Source organism: Ixodes scapularis, unplaced genomic scaffold (genome assembly GCF_016920785.2).
Source record: "Ixodes scapularis isolate PalLabHiFi unplaced genomic scaffold, ASM1692078v2 PGA_scaffold4__175_contigs__length_147842914, whole genome shotgun sequence".
In the NCBI taxonomy this organism is placed as follows: domain Eukaryota; kingdom Metazoa; phylum Arthropoda; class Arachnida; order Ixodida; family Ixodidae; genus Ixodes; species Ixodes scapularis.
Window position 1 is genome coordinate 63,436,205 of NW_024609879.1, and position 22,150 is coordinate 63,458,354.

General features: G+C 45.7%; 1 protein-coding gene and 1 pseudogene across 1 annotated transcript; both read left to right on the forward strand.

Annotated features, from left to right (window-relative positions):
• The first annotated feature begins 246 nt into the window (after nucleotides 1-246).
• LOC120842391 lies at nucleotides 247-7,932 on the forward strand (annotated as a pseudogene).
• A 4,755-nt stretch (nucleotides 7,933-12,687) lies between these two features.
• LOC8031351 (juvenile hormone acid O-methyltransferase) lies at nucleotides 12,688-21,845 on the forward strand. The gene is given in 4 exon segments (XM_029973850.4): nucleotides 12,688-13,213; nucleotides 13,215-13,256; nucleotides 14,255-14,411; nucleotides 21,673-21,845. Coding segments are annotated over 4 exon segments (864 nt in total). The 5' UTR covers nucleotides 12,688-12,721.
• Nucleotides 21,846-22,150: the final 305 nt, after the last annotated feature.

Sequence of the window (22,150 nt, forward strand, 5' to 3'; positions counted from 1 at the left end):
AGGAGACCACAGGACGTCGCACAAGGTTAAAGACGTTGAACGCCTGCGACATTCGCTGACCTTCTGTGCCAGGTCACCGAACCTGCGAAACGAAGCAGTAAAACATTTTTAATAAAAAAGGGCGTTTACTGGAGTGATGACGTCATACTTGATACGTGCTGCAGTTGTCGATGTACTATAAAAAGAGGTAGGGGCCCGACTTCGAAACCACTTGCTTCTTTAAGCACATCTGCGAAGATACTTCCCAATAGCCCGCCGACAATGCGTGCCGTAACCATGCTCATCGTTACTCTTCTTGTTCTGGAAAGGTAAGAGTTACAAGTTAAAGTGACAGTAGATTGTAAGATATGAATATAATAAACCAAAGGACAGGGCTTGCCTAATGACTGCGTCTTTGGGTAAAGTGTCCCAAAGATACTGAATATTTAATCATAATTAAGGTTCCGCGTTTTCGGTTTTTATTTTTCAAAATTCGGCGTAGTTTTTCGGTGTTTATTTTAAAATTCCATTTTCGTTTTTTTTTCGGTGTATATTTATTCCCAAAAAATTTTACCCTTTTTTTTCGGTGAATGTGAAAGCAACGTCATTGGACACCGGATCAGATGATCCTTGTAGCTGGGGTATTTGTGATCACTCAAAGAATAACGACAGGTATACATACGTGGTCTTCGCTACAACTTCCGCGAAGACACACCTCAAAATCTCGGAATTCGCGGGCATAATCTTCAGCGCGCTTCTTTTTCCTTCCCATTCTGACGACGTGACCATCTGAGGTTATGACCGTACAGGAACCAACGGAATGGGATAAAACAAAATTCTATTGTATTTATGTTTTCAACCACAGGGAAGTTTGAGAGGGTGTTAAGAAAGGTATTAACGGCTTTCCTCGATGACCCCTGAAGTGCATGAAGCGAAAATCCTTATACCAGCCCACATTCGAACTCTTTTTTAGGACCGGGAACTTGACACACTAAGCCCAATCACAGAAAGGACACAGATGTCCCGCGAAGGCCACTTCAAGACCTATTTTGTTGCATGCTGAACCTTGGAAACGGTTCACGAAGAAATCACGAAGAACGTCACACAATGTCGAACCTTGCAAAGCCTTCTCTCTCTCCCCTCCCCCACCCACGTCGACGCGACCCTAAAATACTGACCTTTTTCGGTTAAAACCAAATTTTAGAAAACGGATTAGACCTACTTTTATGGGTTTGTATCGGTTTAAACCGAACACTCCGAACCCTAATCATAATGTAACACTGAAAAATGATGAAACATTCAAGTCGTGCTAGTCTCAGGTGTTATATTATGATTAAGTATCTCCAGCTCGCCGGCCCGCAAATCCCTATTTTTAGACTGAATATATGTGCATCCTTAGTTCTTTTATCTCGTAACTCAGGTGCACCTCGTTAAACACAAAATATATGTTGTCTAGGTTTCATACATGTGCTATTAGAATATCCATAACAACTACTTTTTTGTGTGTGTAGCAACTAGGAGTGAGGAAAAGATTACATTTGCTAATGCTGTTGACAATGCAAGAGCAATTTATTCTGCAACAATAGTATCGCCTTTTTGATTTAATATTGTAAGCATCTGACAATGTCATATTGTTCACTGCACTGGGAACCCCAGTCGAATGCCACGGGCTCTTGAATAATTATAGAATTTCGCCGTTCATGCCACATGCAGGACTATGATGCATGTCCCTATGGAGACCATGGGCCCTAGCCTGGACACTTCGTGAAAAAGTCGGCGAGAAAAACGGTGCTGTGCAGGTTCTGAGTGGCCGTCTCCAGGATCGAGCGCTGCGGCGGCGAGTCACGGCCACCGAATTTCTCGTCGCCTTTTTCGACAAGTTTCGAGATTAGGGCACCAGAAAAGAAGACCCACCCGATGATAATGCAAATAAATACAAAGTTGCACGCGAGCTGGACAAGAATAACGAAAATAATTCCTGGAGAAGTGGAACAAGGGGGACATAGGACAAACAGAAATCACCCGACACAGCTTGTTGACTGGTGCTCGAGCGAAATGATCCGCCTGGTCCTGGTATTGAACCAGGGACTCCTCCATTTCCAGTCTAGCGTTCTTCCAACTCAACTAACCAGCAGTTTGAGGTCCATGGTTTGATATCAGGATCAGACGGAGTTTTTCGGTCGCGCGCCTGTCACCTAGCTTTGTTTGGAAATTTGTGTTTGTACTTTGTCCCTCCTCGTGTGGATTACTGTCGTCACGCCTTTGGACTTGTTTCGGTTCATTTGTCGTCTGGCTACAAAGGGACTATAGTTGTACAATTCTGGTCGTGGTAAAACGTTATGCATAAACAGCTCTCTATCTACAGTAACGACTAGGCCTCTGTAGTACGTTACTGCGAATATAACTTCCCCGAATAAAACATTTGCAAATGTGTTTCTATCAACTTTCTAGAAAATCATTTGTGTAGATATTTTCCGAAGAAATTCTGCATACATATCTTCAGCCGATCTAAAAAGTCACAAGGTATGTGGAGAGCAAGTATCCGTTCTTGCGAAGAGGTTGCGGTTACGTGAGGGCATAGAGTTAGTATAATGCGCGCTAGAGGTTCAAGTAGCGCTAGTGTGCTGACGCAAATTGAGGCAGACAGCAACCAGTCGAAAATTGACTTCCGGTAATGCATTTTTATGGGAAAAAGTGAGTGCATTTTCTCCATGCGCTCGGTGATAAGAGCAAATATCCTAAAGAATTTGTACGTGCTAGGTAGCTTCAAACATTTCTCAGTCAGGCCGACGAAATGATTGGTCAGTTACGGCATTTTCTTTCCAATTCATCGCATTAAAAACGGTGCTAAAAGGGGTTCGTACGTGTACTTTTCTGCACTGTCGGACACTGTTAGCACGAACACGACTTCGGCACTTTTCAGCATGAGGGATATACGTGCCAACTGAACGAAGGACGTCTGGAAACCAAGGGAGACGGCAAGAACTACGCAGTAACACTAGATCAGTAACTACCCGTGCACGTGCGATCAAAATAAATTAAAGGCCGCGTAATATATTCTGATTTTAAATAAGTAAATAAGTACTGCTTTACTATTTCTGCTTTGTGCGAAGATACTCGTTGTACGTTCAAAATATTACCCTCACGCTCGAAGTCTTTGAGAACAAGTGCCCGATAAAAGCTGCCCGGCAGAGAAAACAACACGAAGATGCACCTTTCATAGCCCACGTAGTTTATTGTTTACCTTTTGAATGCTTTTATCCGCTTATGCACGACGGGGTCATTTTCATATAGCGACAGGACTGGCATATTGGCGATAGATAAGCGTCACCGGAATGCTGGCGAACCTTGAACACACTCTATATTCTTTTCGATTGTAATTTGGCTTTGAATCGTCGCTTGTTTTTACACACCTGCTGTGGAACACATATTTGGGACTGAAATGTAGCAAAGCAATTACACTCTTACAATGTCAATCAAGGTACATACTATTCGGTACGACCCAAATAACCAAACTTCCGTGCTATTTTTCGGCGAAGAGACAAAATGTACGCGCGCGTTCCTATAGGAATGCACAGGAGCACCACACAAGTAGACTGGATGCTGTATGCTTCAATTTGCGTCACGGAAGTCGCATAGACACTAGCGCCAGTTGAACCTCTAGCGTACATTATAATAACTCTATGCGTCAGGACAGCGAGCTCTGATTGGCTGTGATTAGAAGGGTGCTGTCTAGACTTCAAGACAGCCAGCATTGAGGTCTACCCACTATTCTTTCCTTCAGAGCCAGTAAGAGCTCGAAGTTCTGACGTCATCGCAACCTCTGCCAAAAAGCAAGCGAACCGCGAAGTTCTAGCAGACGATCTCCAGACGAATGTTCACTCCGCATAGATATGGAACACCTGCACATTCCCTGTTCGCGTGTCTAAAATACATATGAGGAATCGGAGCGCCAACACCAAATTTACTGAAAACTGGGTGAATCTAGACGTGGGCGCTTGTCCGGTGAAATCGGGCGCTTAACGAATATTTTACAAAATTCCAACGTTTTTTTTTATGTTAATAGTGGGCACTTGAACGAAGTGTGCGCCGCCGCAGTATTTTACGGCATGTATATTTATAGCTGTAGATATCCTCACAAGCGCTGCTTTTTTAACGTGATCGACGTAGTCATAGCATGTGATCATTACTGGACTCTAATTTGTTATATTCTTTTACTTCTCAGCTTCTACTTTGTCATCTCTGAGCCCGTAGCAGGACCCCATTGGCAGGTGAAGGCAAAGAGACCTCAATGTTATCGAATAGTAAGTAAACAAAACATGTCAGGTTCCCTGAAATTGTTCTGATTCCTTCGTCGTAATCAGTCTACAATGGGGAACTTGAAAAATTTTTTTTTAGTGTGTATTCATGACTTTAGTGGGCCTCTATCCCTTTCAAGTACTTAAATTCTATCTCGAGTCTTGCGAGAAACCCCCCCCCCCCCCCCCGCCCCCCCCCCCCCCCCAATGATAAGAATTTCCACACGTAAATCTATTTTAAAGGAAAAGAACGCTGCCCGGCTGTATGCCTAATATATATATATATATATATATGATGCAATGTCTTATAGTATCTTGTCTGCGTTATCGTAGTAAAATCAATCAGAAATACAGTTAAGATCCCATTAAAAATCGATTCAAGTTTAGTCTGTTCTACCACGCTACGAGCATAATATTGCATTTTGTTAGCCAAAAGAGAAGTACTTGGGCAACGTCAATTGATTTGAATTTTTTTCATTTATTCGAGTACCTCAAAATTCTTTCTCTGTGTTGCGCAATGGAACTTTAGCTCGCGGTACTTTAGAACGAGGTTTAGTGGAAAATACCTTAAACGCCTGAGGAAGTCCGTAAACTGACACATTTGCCCCGCAATCGCAAATTGCGATTGGGATGGAGAATTGCGCCGCCATTCGAAACTTTCATCGATACCACAGTGTAGAGAATAACGTGCAAAATGATGAACTTTGTAATCGGAGGATGTGAGGCAGCGATGGTTAGATTCTACTTGAGTACCTCAATGGCTGGGATTATAATGTTTGGTGATTTCTCATGATTACACTTAGCTTGCCAGAACACGCTCTCATTTTATTTAATTTCCTCGAATGGCTCAAAGGCATTACATAGAGGGAACAAGAACATAATGCACTTAAATACAACGCGCATTAAACTCAGGCAATTTCCACAAAGGCTTAAATAAACTTCTTGTTTTTTTTTTGACTCATCTACGTACGAACTCAGCTCTTCCTAGTTAAAACGCAGAATGCACAGAGTGCATGAAAGAAAAACAGAAAGATAATGGGACCTTGACTAAGATAAGAAATGCGCAGATGATACTGAGTATTTATATATACAGTGCTCCTACCGCTAAAAATAATACGAAAGTAAGTTTGAACCTTTAGTAAACTGGTCGTTTTTGTTTTGGTAGTTGGCGTTGAGGTATTAAGATGTAGCACAGAAAATACAAGCCGAAGAACCTGGAGAAAATTAGTGCTTTTCCTGCCTTGTTGCCTTTAACGCGGACGCTATCCCTCTGAAGTGCTTGCATTCTCATAAAACGCCCTGAAGGGGTGAAATTGAAACGCGTTTCTTCACATAAGTATGAAGTAAAATACCATTAAATGACGCGGTTGTATCGCCTCGAAAATGTATCTTGATGGCAAGACATTCGAAGGCGCTTGTGTGTCAGTATTGTGGTACCACAACACTATATGAACTATAACTTGAATTCGCGCAAAAATGCACTTAGTCTTGTGCAAGTGAACCACGATCCCAGTCAAACATCACATTTTGATAGAAGAGAAATGGTGCTTTCCCTGAAGGATCTTTTATCAATTTCCCTGTCTGTGCTTTCACCTAAAAGAAAGCTTCCAACGATACTTTCATTAGACAGCCTCTAGGTAAATTTTTATATAGTACTTCCTGAAGTTGTTACCTGCGTGTGGTATATCTGCAATATGTCTCAGACCGAACGACCAAGACTCTCAACTGACACGTCGTGCCCGTGCTTGCTGATTAGGCATTTGATGTGTCACGGCGCCGCCCATAAAGTCGTTCTTCGGGCATGCTGTGAGCTGAACAACGCCCAAATGTCTAAAAGGCGGCCTGTAAGGGAGTGATGAATTGACTCTACGCGAGCATCTCAATCGCTGTGTTCGCATATTTTGATGGTTTTCCCTTAATGAAGTCAGCTGGAGAGAGGTGGAACATACCCACTCTCTTCTTTGTGTGTCACATACTCAATCATTAGAGATTAAAACATGAATTAGTGGAATGCACAAATGAACATACAGGGGTGGAACTCATGAAATGTACTTGGGAGCAGCCACGGGAGCAGCTAAAACAGCTGTTTTGGAGCAGGTTGGGAGCAGCTAAAACTACGTTCTGGAGCAGGCTAGGAGCACTTCAGTTCAGGTTTCATTCCGCTTCAGCTTGTGCCTTAGACAGGCACGGGAGCAATTTCAATTGTGCTTAACAGCACAGATGAACATGCGTGGTTAGGGACCTATAGGTAGATGGGATAACAGTGTAACAAATGCGAAAACTTGAAACTTTGTGAGCCTTAATAAGAACCAAAAAGCAAGTACCATATGTTTCTGAAGTTAGCTTCCTTGATATTTTCTGAGTGGCTTTCAGCTGCTCAAAATGCAAACCAGCACTGCTTATTGCACAACCGACACGTGCTCGACATAGTAATTATATGTGGGAACCACGTGACGCGCTTAAGCGACGGACGTGCAGTTGCACGGAGGAACAGGGAAACAAATTTTGAGTTTATCCTATTGTGCAACTCAGTATCGAAGCAGCATACTACGATTAACGGTGTTATCGTATTTGATTGAAGCAATGAGCAGGAGCAAGGTTAAAGTACGCCGGGCATATCTACCGCTCGCGTGAGGGCTGCTGGCCGGCAAGGTTTCAGATCGGACCGCGTTTCAGTTCTATCAAATCACAATTTATTATGAGAGAATGCGGTTCCAACAACGGTGAAGTACTAAAAGGAATATTTTGCTCAATTGTTTTCAACTGGCTGACGTTGGGATCCCGAGCCGCAGAGCCTCAGGCAATCTGATGCTCAACGACTCGACCTCACCTCGGCCGACTTGCTTAACCGCTTATGGTTGAAGAATAACAATCCAGTCGCAGGTGGTGTAGCGCTTAGAATCCAAGTTTTTTCGCGCAACTTCCGACTCGGGATACACAGGGAGAATAAACAGAACAGAGGAATACAAGGCCGACCAAGCTAAACGTGCTCATTGTTGCCAATCGAGTCGATAAAAACCAAAACCAGGACAAAAAATACAATTTTCGGGGCGCACGCTTTGCGATTTAGCGCATAATGGCGCGAGGTATTGCTTCTGGCGCAGTTTCTGCAACATGGCGCAGGATGGCGCAGACAAATCCGTCTGGCGCAATATGGCGCAAATGGCTCAGCCGTTCCACCCCTGAACATACAAACAAGAAAACATCGTTATGATATGAAGTCAGCTCACACAGCACACATGTCACAAAGTTTTTCTTTAGTTTTGAAAAGTTCAAATGAAGTTTTTTTTTTGTTTTTTTTTATGATGACAGGAATGTTTTATTATGTCACGGCTAGGACGAACAGTTGTTTCTACGTGCTCACCATCCTAATCTTTTGATTTTTTCGTGCTAACAAATTCTTGAAAATTATTTTGATCGTTCCGAAATTGATCGATTTAGCAACATTTGCGTTATATAAATAAGTACTCTCTATAAAATATATTATTTCGCCATTGTCTAGAATACATGTTTATATCTTGTTACAGACATGCACGAAAGATGAAGAATGCAAAGTAGGGTCCTGCTCATATTGCAACAATGGACTTTGGGGCGACAATACTTGCCGCTAAGAGTAGAGCGGATCAAGTGCCCTCATGTTCTAATGCACGAATAAAAGTTGTATAATATACTGTTGCACGTGTCAAATAATTTAATTAAAGGACTTAGTATCTCATGTTGAAAAAAATGTACAGCATACTCGGGCCAACTGGAGACACCTCCAGACACTGCACTGCGCCCAGCCATAAAAGCTAGCGGTCGCAGTTCGGACGGATCTTCATATAGAATGTGGGGCGGCCTTGCCTACTGTCGATGATGCCAGTGAACAATTCATCACTCAACTACTAGAAAGAAATTCGCAAAAATGTAGCCTGGAATGACAAACCTCTGGAGGAAAAACGACTCGTCACTCTCACCCTGTTGCTAAGGTTTTTTTAATCGTTCCGAGACAATTAATGATACATATATGTCAACTTTCTCAAGTTTTTGTGATATCAATGATTAAGACCTCTATGATGAAGAAATACTGAGGTGATGTAGTTACATCATCGATTGAAACAAAATTATGACATATAAGAAAACGAAAAACGGCTTTGTTAGATAATGTGGCAATCTTAGTTTCTTTTAAAAATACGTCTGAGATTGATACGATGGTGGGTGAAAAGTTGCCAGTCACATGCTAAAGATGATGTGAAAGATGTACGGACTATATTGGTGTAGGTATATAATATACTTTTTTTGCTTGTAGTAAAATCTTGGTAATACAAAAACAGGAGTGTGTTAAGTCTACTGTGATGTGTGCCGTTGATGTATTGAGTTTTGACATCTAAACTTAGACTTCTTTACGTGTCGATATTTCAGAAAGAAAGAGAGATATTGGATCTGGAAGCAGCTACATTGGCTGCTAGAGGGTACTGTGAAAATACGGATCCGTTAACTTCGTGTAGCTTCAGTTGCATTAACCAGTATACGGTGACCAGGATCCCAAAGAGATTGCTCATTTAAGCTTGAATTGTGCAAGGGGCTTGTACAGAAGCAGTTAAAATATAAAATATGTAAATAAAGGTTTCATATTGATAAAGCTTAGCGTGAGGTTTAAAATGGTATTAATGCAGGCAAAGTGAATCTTCTATGACGGGAAAGATGTTAGGTGAACTTCTAAGTTCCTGCAAACAAAAACTCTCTGAGAAGGACGATTAAAACGCCATAATGAGGCCTAGATGACACACACGACACCCACACAACTGCAAAGTAGAAAGAGAGAGGTAGAGATAGACTTCTTTTTGGCTGATGGTTTTCAGCATGACGTGTTCAAACGCACATGAACCTTGATGCAAGCGGTACGACAGCATCATATGTGTATATAAATAGACACTATATACGCGCACCGTCACACAAACTCAGATATAGAGATATGCATGGTCTTTCCTACGCAGCAAATATAGCAGGGTCACTAACGACGTGCATTTGAAAGAATCCGCAGGAAGACCGTAAGCTCACACATTTCCATCCGATGTTCTAACCCGAATTTATATGATAAGGAGGCCCCCAAATAACCTTGCCTTGTAAAGCTTGCCCTAGTTCACTCCCGAACATTTCAGGCCGAATCTTTGAGAAAGCGAGTGTTGTAGACGAGGATCCGATCGCGCCTTTACCGACTCAGATTCTCCCGACGACGATGAGCATTCATTCTCGCGCAAGCCAGCCGGGTCATTCCATGCCAAAGGAGACGGCAATTTTCGTCATATTTTGGATATGCTTGAAAAAAAAATAATATGAATAAAGACACATTTGAAAGTTAGGATGGCTAAGTTTGAGGGCTCAATTATGTTTATTTTTGCTGACATCATGCTCCAAAGTGCAAGGAATTTGAGGAAACCTCCTGTATTTAAAAAAAAAATTGCTGAAGAAAAGCTATTCTTACCGCATAATTTTACGTTTGCATGCAATCGAGCATAAATATATTCTATCTTCCCTTGAAAGTAAAACACCTTACGCCGCCATTTTGAGTCCAGACAGGCACTCCAAACGGAAGCAAATTTTTAAGATTTCTTGATTTTTTTTAGTCACCTTGAAATTAAAATTTGACTAAGAAACTTTTTTCACTTATTTTTCTGAACCTTATGCTCGACTAGGTTGCATTAACACAGTTAAAAGTTATTCGGACATTTTTTAATTAAATGGTGAATATGTCAGTTTCTTCAAAAACGGCCCTATAGAGGGTAAAAAAAAAGCCACGTGGGCAACCGCGCTCGCATTTTCTGAAATAGCCCAAAGTTTAACCGACCCCATCTGTTTAACATATGAAAAAATTGGAAAAGTACCTTTTGTTATTTTGGAGAAATTATTTTTTAAATATGAGGCAGAACAGCATCACCTCCAGGCGTCCACCTCGTCGGGAACGCACGCCGTCGTCTGCTACGGTCGAGTGAAACGCTGCACAGGGTACTTAATTTCGTTAATCATATATCTCTATAGCTAAAGCTGAGGATCTTGACATTATGACATGTCTATTTATAGTGACTAGAGAGTGCATTTTTTTTCTCTAAACTATACGTCCGGGTGCGCTTGCAAGTTGAATAGCGACAACTCGAATACTGTTTGGGATACTTTTTATCAAAGCCGAAACAAAGCACATTTGTTGTTCATCGACATTTCTTTTTTTCTTATGTACATGAACGTAATATATAGTCCTGAAATACTATGTACAGGTGTCACTCAGATAAGATATCAATACACCAGAAAGGGCAGGCGAATACTCATATTTAGGGGTTTTCGATAGGAGCACAACACAGAACTTTTTTTTTTTCATATAGGGGAGACATCTATTTTACAAGTGGTAAACACGCAACATGCTTTTGTTGTGTTATAACCTTCGAATGGCCGTTGGCCTGAATATCTACTCTTAATGTTCTGTTTCTTTTAATGTTTCACTCTCTGTACTTCAGTTGCACTATGTATGTACCTTTTCGTTAGAAAAGAGGAAAATCACCGTTATCGCTCGGCATCGTTGACGATCTCCAGCGTTCACTATTTCATTTTTTACAAGCAAACGCAGTATGACCAAAAAGGGAAGACGCGCTGTCTGCTAACCAGACTTGTACCGTACGCATTACAAGTAATCAAATTACTTGTAATCGATTACTTTTTGGAGTAATTTTGTAATCAGTTGATAACTTTTATTAGGCAGTAATCACAAGAGTAACCTGATTACTTTTTGAAGTAATAAGAGTACTTGTAACCGTTACAATTTGTCCACGGACCCCCCCCCCCCCCCCCCGGCACACGCCTTTTTTTTTAATGAAATGACAAAAATAAAATTTGCTTTATTTTTTCGAACGGAAAAAAGAAAGATTTTTGTGGAGCTGTAGGAAACGAGGTCAATCTCTTTCTGTGTACAGTTTCTGTGGAATGTCCGTTTTTTGGGTTTTTTTTTCGAGCTGGGACTGGGGGTGGGAAGCCTCAGTCACAGTGCGTGACGTAGGCCATTCAGGGCGAAGTTTGAGGAAGCAGAATGTAGCTTTGTGAGTCCTTCGTTCAAACTAGCTCTCTCACGCACACACACACATAAATAAAAAAAAAATCCTGCTTAGGGTACCTACTACATGAAGCACCACCGCAGATTGTGCACCGCTGCTTCTTTGGTTTGCGATGCATGTCCTCCTTCCTACATACCAACTAGGAAACACGGAATCGTCGTAGTCAGTTCTTTGCGGGAGAAGTTGTCCATCTTCGCGCGGTTATCCCGTGTGGCGAAACGAGTGCGGCGGTGCACGATCCTGCGTCAACAAGGAGAATTACACCTACTCGTACTGAACGTATACCGAGCGACTCCGAGATCTTCCCGAGAGTGGCCGAGAACAGCAGATGACAAGAAATTTCGCTCCATCTCGTCACAGACGCGAGGCTCCGAGAGAAAACGAGAAAACGGTCGATGCTGGCATAGATAAATGGAACTCCTCCTGTTTTACGCTGCCGCTGAATTCGCTTCGGCGGCAGCGATTATTTTTGCAAGTGTAAACGCACCATAAGAGCGCATCGAGTTCTTCCCACAACAACGCTTGGAACAGTGGTCTAGTCGCTTAGGTCAACACGTCATTTGTGCCGTCGGTACACCCACCAACGACTCTCCAAAGTGAGCACACTGCCGATATAGTAACGATTTATTTGAAACCACGACGTCACTCTTCCAAGCGTCGTTGTGGACAGCGCTTGTGACCCTCCTTCTGAGGGCAATTTTAAAATCAGGCAAAACACTCTAAGGTTGTTTGATTTATATCTCGAAAACCATTACCCCTTCGCAAATTCTTTATATTTATCTAGTCTATGAAATAGTAATTTCTGTCAATAATGCAATTCTAATATGGGACCTAAACCACCCATAAGATTACTTAAGAAATTTAAGTCAATTATTCAAGTTACCGTTACGAGTATCTTCTCATATAATGTACACCGAGCCCAATAAATACATGGTGAAGTCGAAACTGGCGTCTCACCCCCTTATTTTGTACATGTTCGAATTGAAAATAACCACCCTGCATATTTCGCTATTACTGTCGCTTTCGATTAAACAGTATGTAACATTTTCTTTTCATACTACAATAAAATGCAAATAAATATAATTTGATAAATATAACATAAAAACTGTAAATTATAAATCTAAAAAAAAAGTAACGCTCAGTCTGATGATTGCAATGGGTCCCAGCTGTTTCTGCCAACACATGTGTGTTCCCTAGATTCAAAAGCGGCGCGTCATGCTCTCAGTTCACATATTTTTTCGGTGACTCGTATGAAACGAGCGCATATTTTTGGGTTATACGTAGTTACTTGGGCAGTGTGAAGTCGCGCTAGCCGAACTTTTTTTCAACCCCGTTTGAAAACAGCCGCCGACGGAGTTCCCCAGTATGTCCGTGAAAGACGTAGCCATTTCCAGCACCATGAGGCCTGACGAGTACGTGGCGAGAAATAAAGTGCAGCGAGAAAATAGCATTTATGCCTTGGAACTACTCGAAGGATCATTTGGGAGTGATGACACCTCTGACCACCAGTTTCTCGACGTGGGCTGCGGTCCTGGAGACGTCACGCGCGACTGCCTTCTTCCTCGCTGCCCTCCGTGCCGAAGGATCGTGGCCGTTGACGTGTCCGAGGACATGGTGAAGTACGCCCAGGAGCATTTCGCCCATCCCAAGATCTGCTACGATGTCCTGGACATTGGATCTAAGGATATTTCAGACTTCGTCGAGCGCCACGGAGAGTTTGATCGCGTCTACTCTTTCTTCTCCTTGCACTGGATCACGGACCAAGAAACGGTCTTGAAAAATGTCGCCAAGTTGATGAAACCCGGAGGAGGCTGTCTTCTCCTTTTTACTGCTTCCAGTCCTATGATGCGCTTCCGGAAAAAAAATGACCGAAATGGAGCGTTGGCAGAAGTACATAAAGGTAAGGAAACCTTCGCTTATAATGCAATTGATTGCAAATATTCAAAACTTCGTGTTTCTATTTTTAGCATGTATACCAACCTCGTTTTAGGCGTTACGCAGCAGGCAAGCTCACCAGTTTCGTTTGTGGGATCCCCTTAGCTACGGTGTAATTCTGTTGCCACAAAAATCAGGTCTCCATAACATATGCTTTCTCTGTCATCTCGCTGGCCCCGTGGCCGCACTGGCAAAGTAGAATCTATTAATAATTATTTTATTAATCTTTCTTAAAGAAAGATGACAACTGCAACAAAAAGCTGCAGTAAGTCAAACTTGACGAGATCCCAGGTCCAAGATGAAAAATTTGAACGTAATATATCATAAGTCAATTAAAATTTTAACAAAAAAAAAACAATCATGACACTGAAACTTTTAAGAATAAAGATATATTTTCGCTGTAAAATAGTCATTTTACGAGGTTGAAAATGACCATATGCTGGTGACCCATTGGCCACTGGAGTGACTGGCGCTAGGACTCTTGATCAAAACAATATGCAGTGCTTAGAGACATAATCGCTCTCCCAGCATAACCCTCCGCCCCCCCCCCCCCCCCCCCCTTGCTCTAGAGCACCGTGCTCTAGAGCCCAACACAAAAAGGAAGGTAACAATATCGCAACGAAAATTCGCAAAATCGTATCGTTAACATTCCACATGTCAGTAATGTTGGCAACCAAGGTAAGGCCCGCAAACCCTTCGCAAGAATGACACCTCGCTGCACCCAACTGCGTTAACTAAAGTTAGGCAATGCTTGACGAGGCAGGTGTAACCATGCCGTGCTGTTCACAGTGTTCAGAACGTGTTCGCAGCTGCCAAGACTGGCAGTATTGATGGTGTAGAATGCACGTTTCACAAGCACTATTCAAACTAGCAATCAGCACGTACTCAGCAGAAACGAATTCCACTATGGCCGCCAGTGATTGCCCCTTTTACGAACTGTTCTCATTGTTTCTTCGTACTCAGATCTGTGCGGGCTGTGTTCCTCCGAGCATAGACCTAGCGGACCAAGGAGCCCTCATCGCTTACCTGATGGACCTCCTGAAGACCGCCGGGTTGATACCCACAACATACGAGCTGCTTCGACTGCAGCCTCCGTACACCAGCCTGGAGAAAGTGATTGGTGAGCATCTCCGGCGTCAAATAAGGTGCCACGGGAGGGTAGATGATGGGCACATGCGGAAACCTATTTCATTTTCTACGACAATTTTTGTCCCCCAAAATCGGTCCTCGTAGACATAGTTTGCTGAAGTCTGACGCGAATCTCCTGCTTATATATGCATAAGTATGACCTTGACTCGAATCAACTTTGTTTTTTCACTTGCTAGATTATCATTACTTTATTGATATCCACAAATGTGTTACGTATGTGTGCAGTGGTAATGCAGCATAAGCAAAACGCGACAAATTGGTTATGCCTTGCTGGTTTAAAGTAGACACATCTATAGACGTTTGCAAGTTCGGTCTCTGGAAGCCGCCATCTTGCTGCTGGTGTGCGTAGATCATCTGATAGCCGAGAGTTGCTTATTCGTACTCACGGTTACCAGACTGGCGCCCAAGCGCTGAATGAGGTGGCGTCAATAGAGAAGGTCAACACAGGACACAAATTGTACACGAGAATTGCCTCAACGTTCGTCTGAAACTTGACTCGAAGCCGAGCGCTGACGCTGCACTTGTTGCCAATCTGCGTCCAGCGTCCGGTGAAGACGCCAACTCATTCAGCTCTAGGGCTCTGTTATCTAAGAAGTGTTGTCTGAACTCTTCACCTGTCACCGACTATACGGGCTATACTTTCATTAAAGTCTTCGACGAATGTCTTAAGCAATGCAAATATCTCTGATTTTATCGACAATATTTGTAATACTTGAGGGTGCTGTTACTTTCAACATGCCTAACTGCTCTGGCCTTACGAAGGGCAGTAGACGTTCAAAATATAAATGAGTAAATAAATGTTTGCGCCAATACCGTATTCTGTATTGCGTAGGCCATCTCGTCTGGGCAGTTCGAACTGAATGAAGTAAATGAGCTATAGTCCGTTGCAACTCAAGAAGGTAGGGCTAGGGTAAGACGGACCGGGAGGAGAAAGCAGACGGAAGGCTAAAGAGAGAATGAGGTTTCTCTCTCCCTTCTACATCGTTCCGTCTGTTTCCTTTTCCCCGGACCGTCTAACCCTAGCCCTACCTTCTAGAAACAACATTTCCAGGGGCAATTATGCTCACACACGAAGAAGACGTCGATCGACACAATAATTTAAAACTACGTCTACATGTCCCTAAATGCGAATCATAGACGAAACTCGTTCTAGACTAAAAGTCCTCAATCGCCCAATGCTTTTAACCCTCAACCGTATGATTTCCTCAAACCCTAAAACGCAAACTTTGGCTCAGCAACCTTCATCTTTCAAAAGGTGAACGACAGTGCTCTTTACCTGTCGTTTGTTCCACAAGATTGCGGTAAGGCAAGGTGAAACGGTGGTGCGGTGATTATTCTTTTTTTTTTTTTGTTTCGTGTCGCCCCCAACACCGCGACGGTGAAAAGTGGTGGACTGAGACGTTTGTTGTTATTGAAAAACCTTTATTTCAGGAAAGGTGGAGAAGGGAAGTGGGGCGAAAGGAAATATGGCGAGAAGAAGGTGCATACCCCTTATCCGGGGTTCCAAGCGCGACGACTGCTTGCAGAGCACGGCCTACGAGCGGTCTCTGCCCGCAGGCCTCCTCACTCCTCAGCCCCGCTTCCCACATCTCAAGAGTAAAATCACACTGGCACGAGTCCTGGAGATCTTCTTACACACCCAAGCGAGATGATGAATGTCCGCCCATTGCGCCCCGCAGAAGGGACAGCTCGGTGCCGCGAAGCGTTCCGGGTACCAGACATGCAGCTGTGTCACAACCGTGTCCGTTCGCAGTCTTCGTCACACAAACTCTTCTTTCTTCGTCAGTTGCCTGCTAGGCCCAGGAAACGCCATCCTACCCTGCCTTCTGACCTTGATGAACTTATTCTAGGGTAGCCCATAATCCGATGACTCCGGGGCCGGGGGTGAGTCCCGATTTAACGCATCTCCGGCCGCGGCGCCTCATTGCCCGCTCTCCCCATATGGCCGGCAGCCCAAATCAAATGAACCCCCACAACATTAGCCTTCGCAAAAATTTTCATCGCTGGTCGCCCCACTATGCTACAAGCGTAATTCCTTACATGAGTTTTGAGAGTCAGATGTTATCGTAGCCCTAGGGCCCTAAACTCGTCAAACACAAAGTTGCAGCCGAAAGTTCGCGGAGCGCGCTGATTGGACGTGGGCGACAAAAACGCGAAGTCATTGTCGTGATTGTCCAATCGGTGTGCTCTGTCGACTTCGGCCCCAACTTTGTGTTTGATGAGTTTAGGGCCACTAGAGTTGCACACGATCGCCAAAACAGGCGCCGCCTCCTCCGCTTGCTCCGCCGAGCGCGGCCGAATTGTAGCGATCCTTACCACGCGCACCTGAGCATCCGCCACAGCAATTGTCGCAATGCCCGACACGGGACCGGCCTCGTCTACGTTGCCTTCCATACTGTACCAGGACCAAGACAAGGCTGCAGTGAACGCCTGTCTCCATTCTACCTCCCGGTCTGGGTACATGTTCCGAGGAATTCTAATAAAAACAAACCTTTGTCTTACTTCGTATTCCATAACGCCCCCCGTCTCCTCCCCTCTCGAGAGCCTCCGCAACCGACATCTCAAGTTTGTCTAAAAGCCACCTACCAGTAGTCGTGCCCTCAAGCCTCCTGAGCTGAGAGATCAATTGCTCTTCGCGTGGAGAATGCTGTTATGCACCCCAGCTTGAGTAGCCCCTCCGTGACTTTCCGTTCCGGTAGCCCCAATGCATTCTTAAAAGCCTTTCGTATAAAGATATTTAGCCTCTGCATCTCCGTCTCGTTAAGTTGTCAATACGGAGTCCCATATGTCAACCTGGAGATAATGAAGGCCTGGACGAGCTGGACCGCCTTCTTCTTCTTGATGCCACGCTTTTTATTCCTAATCCTCCTCAACCTACCACACACCTGCGCAGTCATGGTGTCCAGTCTGTTCAGGGTTGGCTTGTTCCCTCTGCCTTGCTGAACCTGCTGCCACAATATCCACACACCCTGCGGCTTCGGCACATTCATGCCCACTATCCTTATGTGTATATGCTTTCACAATCTCTCCCTCGAATTTCGAAGAATAAATAGCTCGGACTACTACGGAGCACAATTCAAACCACACTCTCTGGCATAGCAATCCACAATGTCCGCCGCCCTTTGCAAGTGCTCCTCGATTTCCCCGTCACTGCCCGCCCTGCACCATATAATGATATCATCCGCGTAAATCGCGCGTTCCACCCGCGGTACGGCCCCCAAGGCTCCCGGTAAGCCCCGCATGGCGAGGTTGAAGAGCAGCGTTGAGAGAACTGCACACTGCGGTGTGCCCCTAGGGCCCAGATTGTAAGTCTTAGACTTAATATTGGCAAGCTTGAGTGTGGCCGCCCTCACCGTGAGAAAAAACTTCGCACACAACCGTACATCCTCCTTCCACAGTTGATTTGGCCGAGTCTCCGGAAGATACTGTCGTGAGAAACATTATCAAAGACCCCTCCAGATCCAGCGCGAGTATTCATCTCGTCTGTGACTTCCGAGGATCCTCCAGAATAACTTTATACATCCACAGCAGCACATCCATAGACGTTTGGGGTCTAAACCCGAACTGTGTGTTCGAAAGCCGCTGTCTCTCGTCTATGTACCTCATCAGTCTCGAATTTAGCACCCTCTCAAACATCTTCCCTAAACAGGACGTAAGCGAGATCGGGGGGAGATTTTTTTAACTTTCGCTCCTTCTTAGGTTCCAAAATAAAACGAACATCGGCCGCCTTTCACGCCTGTGGCGTCACGCCATTTTCCCGAAAATGCTCATTAAAGTGCCTCACCAGCTCCTCCAGATCCCCTTCTCCCACGTTGTAGAGAAGCTTGGCCGTGACGGAGTCCGGAGCCGGGGCAGCGTTCTTCTTCATCACTCCCAGCTCGTATTTCAACTCCCACACACTAACAGGTCTGTCCAACTCGGGCTTTTCCTCTCCCGAGTAGTCTATTTGCTCCTCCAGCGGCTTGAGGCAGAGATACCTCCCTGCAAGTCAGTTCAGGATCTGCTCTTGATCCCCTTGACTTTTGTAGATCAACCCAGCGACACGTATGCTTGTCGCAGACTTAGTTCGCCCCGGGGCAAGAAGCGCCCTGAGCAGCCTCCACACCTGAGCTGTGTTTAGACTTCCTCGTATCCTGTCATATAGGCCATACCAATTTTGCCTGGCTAGCCCATCCGCGTAATCCTCGGCCTTATCCGTGATTTTCTGTATCCGCTTCCTCAGCTGCTTATTATGGCGCTGCCTCTTCCAGCTCTTGGTCAGCGCACGTCGGGCCTCCCATAGATGCAGAAGATGCGTGTCCACCTCAGGATTCTTGTCCGTAAGATCCACCTCCGTAACAAGAGATTTCACACTGGATACCGCCGACTTGGTCCACTGCTCGATACTGTCAATTGAGGCCGTCGTTTCGCCTCTCTGCCACCGGTACCAGTCCGTGATTCTCGCCCTGCCTATACTTCGCTTGTAGCCGGTTCTGGGGATGGTCGTCTCCAGAATACAGTGACCGCTGCCTATCTGTTCTGTCAGATTCCTCCACTCCGCGCCTTCCACGTTCCTGACGAGGTCAAGCCCGGCAGGTTTCCCTGCATGTACCGGTGCCTGTCCAGGTCGGCTAGTCCGCTTCGGTCAGGAGAGTGAGTCGTTCCCGGTTGATCCACTCCGCCAGTCGTCTTCCCTTGGGCGTCACAAATTTGCATCCCCACGCCGGACGAGCAGCATTAAAGTCCCCCGCGGTTATCACCAGGTCCTTTCCAGCCTTTTTCCCCGCCGCAGAGATCAAATGTCGAAAGTACGTCCTATGGCATTTCGGGTTGTCGTAGGCATTCAAACCGTGCACCCCACTGTCCCCCTTTTTTGTTGGTATGACCGTAAGAAAGCAGCACAGGACACCGCATCCGTCAAAATCACACTTCGTTGCGGAGTACAACTTATGCACGAGTGTAGTTACGTAGCGATCCCCCTCAAATGTCACACAATCCTTGGTCTTCACCGGATTCCTCCAAAGGTTCTTGCAGCAATATGACCGCCGGGGGTTCGGTTTCTTGCGGGACCTGCAAGCCAAGACCTGCTTCCGCCCCATCCCGCGGCAGTTCCACTGCCAGATTTTTAGCTCTGGATCCTTAGACTTGCGCATAATTCGGCATCAGACAAGTCCACGTCCTGTGGCCCATCGATCTTCTTCCTTCTGTTCGTGTCGTGATAAAAAAAAAACTGGTGTGCTTCTGCTCCAGCTTCCTTTCCAGGTTTTCCAGCCCCGTAACTATGTGCGTGTGTAACATCAGCTGGCCAGTGACGAATTCTTGCCTCCCGAGAACCGCGCGTTGAACCGCCGCCTCCACAATGCCTTGAATCTGCTTGACCGTGACAGCCTCGTTCCTCCGCTTTTTAATTCCGATGGCCTTTTTGCAATCCGCTAAGTCCTTTTTGATCTCCGGCATCTCGGCGCTGAGAACCACGCGCGACTTGGGGTCGGCTTGGGCTAACCCTCTCGTCTTCCCACCTTCGGAAATTCGGGCCGCTTTCCCCGATCATCTGGGTAAGTGTGAACCTCACGCTTGTCGCCTCCGCCGTTCGTCCTCCTTCTCCACTCGTTTCGTCGCCGCGGTGTAGATGTACCTTGAGCCTTTCTCTCCTGATATCCGGCAGCCCAGCTCCTCGAGCGCTCACGTGGCCTTGACGTGCTCCGGGCCGAATCCCTGGAGAGCGAGCGCACCTTCGTCTCGCTGGCGCGTTGTTTCCCACGGCTCTGTCTCTTCTCCTTGTCCGTCCTGGCCTCCTCGTAAATTTCCTCCGGACAGGACCTATCATAGGTCTTATGTGCCCCCCCCCCCCCCCCCCCCCCCCCGCAGAAGGCACATTTCGGCTCACACACATGCCCCTCCCACATTGGCTGCGCCGCATATCGGCGAGCGAAACCGGCCGGTTTGCTGCAAACATCTATTCAATGGCCCACCTGGCCGCAGTTGAGGCATTGTGCCTTAGTCTTTTTATAGATGAAGCACGGGGTTTCAAGCCGAACGAATCTCACCGTGAAAGGGACCTTGTTTCCCGCGAAGATGAAAGCAACCGAATGCGATGTTCCAAGCCTCCTCGCTTCAAGAATTTCGTACCCGAAAGCCTTGGTCTTCTGTCTGATCTGCTCATCAGTCAAATCCAGGCTAACTCCGTGAATTACGCCCCCACATGACTCTTTTCTCGGCGGAACGTGGTACGCCTCGACATCTGGTTGTCCGACCAAAAAGTTCAGCTTCCTGATTCCCGCCACGGCCTCCGCCTCCGTCCACTCGTCCGTGCACACCATGATCGTGTTTTGCGCTTCGAGCAACCGAACAACGTTTCCGTCCTCTAGTTCTTTCGTCAGAAAGTTGCGTACAGCCTCCCCTACTTGGCCCTTGTATTGCTTCAAGTCGATCGCAACGCGTCTAGGCTTGATAGTGACTTTATTCTTGAACTCCGTCATACTGGGCAACCGCAGGGGTTTCCTCGGCTTGGGCTTCTTACTTGCATGGGCCTCCCTGGCCCCCTTGCCTTCCCGACCTCCATCGACGGGGGTTTCCGTCCCACCGTTGTTTTCCTTCGTCTTTCTATGCAACACTAGTACCCAGTTATTCCTGGGTGCTTCGGATTCCTTGTCCCCCAAGGTGGCCCATAGGTCTTCTGCCGGGGGTGGCTGCTGTGCCGGGTCAATAACAACATGTGCCATTTCTTCTGGGTTATAGCCGGCCTCTGGACCGGCCATTAGCTTCCTCAAAGGCTTGTTTCCATCTGCATTTTCAGGCAACCCCCGAACGAGCAAGCGTCTTGAGATTAGTGTCAGCGAGGCGGCTGTACCGAGAGCATCCCCGCCCAACGCGCCTGGCCGAGCCGGGTCTTCCGACAGGGCGCTATGGATCACGTTCTTCTTCTCCTCCGGGGTTCGCGGAGCCCGGAGAAAGTCGACCGTTTTAGATGGTGTCTGGAATGCGTCTCGGACTGATACAAAAATGATTAGTTATGACCACACTCAATTAATTTTCACTTCACGAAACACTCGAAATCTGTGTTTACTTGAGTTATCTCTAAGCAAAGGTGTAATATTTTGTGTTTTACTATATTTTGTCATAAACTTAACATATCAGCAATATTTATAGATGCCACCTTTACGGTTTTTATACACATTGGCTCAATGGAACAATTCTGGGCCTGTTGAGGCGGGTCCTCCAAAAATTAGAACCGCCTAAATATTTTTTTCCAGAGTATCAAATGGCTGGGAATATCCTGACAACCATCGTCACAGAGGAAGAAAGGTCTCTCCTGCTCGAAGATGTCACCGAGCAAGCGAAAGAGTGGTGGGCTCAGAAAGAAGCCGGCGGCTCACCTTTCGACTGTCAGGTGTTCCTGGTGCACGCCCTCAAGCCTAGGTCGTAGGCGGCCTGTCCGTTCATGCAACGACATGCAGTCAAGCTCTCGTCAAATAAAGTCAGAGTATAGACGCAAAGGTACCGATGAGTCCATGCATACTGCCAGCGGTGCGTTTGAAACACCAGACGTCTATCTCACTTTGTATCCGTCCTCGAACCTGGAGGTGATGCCGCAAGCCATATCGAGCATTAGTGAACGATGGCAGAAGCTGTGGCTGCTGTCGGGTTGTGGTTAGTTACTTATAGATTTTAATCAGTTAGTCGAGACACAGTTCTATCGTTGGAAACACAAATATGGATTGGTCCTAAAAC